Genomic DNA, 1,971 nt, shown 5'->3' with positions numbered 1-1,971 from the left:
AGTTCAAGAGCTACATGTTTCAGTGTGATGAGCAAGTATGAATGCTGAGCTGCATTCTGATCTGGATGTTTAATAGTAACAACCTTATGTTCTGGTGGTTGATCCACAATGTCTTTTTGTGGCATTGGAATTACAACTGGGGCCTCTTGCTGGCTTGGAGAGGGTACAGACTCCTCAATGGACTCTGAAGCATGAGTTGAACCCTGCTAATGAATTGAAGATGGTACAACTTCCTGCGTGTGGCAGGTTCACTCTCCCCAGGAGGCACTGGTGGCTGAGCTGGGGCTTCCTGTTGCGTTGTAGAAGATCCAACCACTGTAGTGGCTACAGTAGTTATTGTAAGCTCTAGACCCACAGGGTAAACAGTAACATTGGGCAATTCTAAATGCTGAGGTTAATGCAGACCTGGAGGGAAAACCGTCACTTCATCATGAACTTCAGTGTGAGCTGCAACCTCACTAGAGGGCATTGATGGCTGTAATGTGGTCTCCGGCTGGACAAGAGGAGGCTTGAGCTCCTCACTGTGCTCTATAGGCTCAGTTGTGGAATCCTGCTAGAATGGTGGATATTCACCTTCTTCAGGAGGTTCTAAAGGGTGAGGTTGTTCCTCCTGCTGGATTGAAGATGACTCCAACTCCCCAGTGGGCTCTGGAGGCTGAGCTTGCTCCTCCTGTTGACTTGGAGAGGGTTCACCCTCCTCAGGGGGCTCTGGAGGCTGTGCAAGGCCAACTTCCTGCTGGACTGCAGAAGGTTCAACCTCTGTAGTGGTCTCTGGGTGTATAGTAAGCTCCACATCTAGAGGTTTAACTGTGGAACTGGGCAATACAGGATACTGAGCCTCACTCTGACCTATACCTTTCAAAGCAGGCTCTGACGGCTGAACTGGGATCTCCTGCTGTACTTGAAAGGATTCAAAATCCCCAGGGGACTGTGTGGTCTGAAATGGAGCCTCCAGCTGGACTGAAGAAGGCTTGACCTCTTCAAAGGGTTCTTTTTTTTTTTTTTATGAGAAGTGTTCAGCATTCTTTATTTTGTATTATACATAAACCACATCAAAATGTTTTTTGTTAATTAAAAGGCAACATTTCAGATTCAGGGAATTTTAATTAGATTTACACAGTTAAGACCAGAAAGATAAAGTGGACATAGCTAGTTTATTTTCAGCACCTGCCTTTAAACAGGCTGATGAATACCAACTGAAACCAAGTGAGTCTAGCTCTGTTCCATGAAACAGTGAAGGAATTTCCTTAGTATTTAAATATATTCATAAAATCAGTTATATAAATCTAAATCTAAAACCAATCATCTACAGGTTGTAAGCTGACATTCACCTTCTTTGTGAAAAGTTGAACATTACTAATTCAACCTAGCTTCAAGTCCAATTAAACCTTTAGAAGGGGGAAATAGGGACAGCATTTGCCAAACCAGAATTACTATCAAAATTCAAAAAGCTTGTTCATATTAATTTAACTATAGCTAATCTTATTTAACTCAGGACTGTCCAACAAAAATAAGGCCATTCATGATCTGAATTCTAGTGTATGAGATCAATTTAAATATGGTACATGTAAAAAAGTCAAGACATTTGTTTTGTAATAAATAACACAGTGGCCGACTATTACTCATTAGTAGCTTTTTTGAGATAAGCTATCAAGTCTTCCCTTTCTGCCCTCTTTTTAATGCCAGCAAAGATCATTTTTGTTCCAGGGATGTACTTCTTGGGATTCTCCAAATACTCCATCAGTGTCTCGTTGTCCCAAGTGATACCTTTGTTCTTGTTGGCATCTGTATAAGAGAATCCAGGGGCCTGACCTGTCTTCCGCCCAAACAGACCATGCAGATTTGGCCCAGTCTTGTGCTTGCCTCCCTTTTCCACGGTGTGGCACTGGGCACACTTCTGAACAAAAATCTTCTTGCCCTTCTCAACATCACCCATTTTGAATTCGCTCTTTCGTCGCGTACGACACGGAA

At 42.8% G+C, this 1,971-nt stretch overlaps 1 protein-coding gene across 1 annotated transcript; it reads right to left on the bottom strand.

Moving 5' to 3' along the window:
* Positions 1 to 1,084: 1,084 nt before the first annotated feature.
* LOC119513602 (cytochrome c) lies at positions 1,085 to 1,971 on the bottom strand. The gene has a single exon (XM_037808966.1). It carries the CDS (start codon positions 1,934 to 1,936, stop codon positions 1,619 to 1,621), a length of 318 nt encoding a protein of 105 aa, XP_037664894.1. The 5' UTR covers positions 1,937 to 1,971; the 3' UTR covers positions 1,085 to 1,618.

The sequence above is a fragment of the Choloepus didactylus genome, chromosome 18, assembly GCF_015220235.1.
Source record: "Choloepus didactylus isolate mChoDid1 chromosome 18, mChoDid1.pri, whole genome shotgun sequence".
NCBI lineage: Eukaryota > Metazoa > Chordata > Mammalia > Pilosa > Megalonychidae > Choloepus > Choloepus didactylus.
The sequence above is the reverse complement of the archived record's forward strand: the minus strand, read 5'-3'. Positions and strand labels throughout refer to the sequence as shown.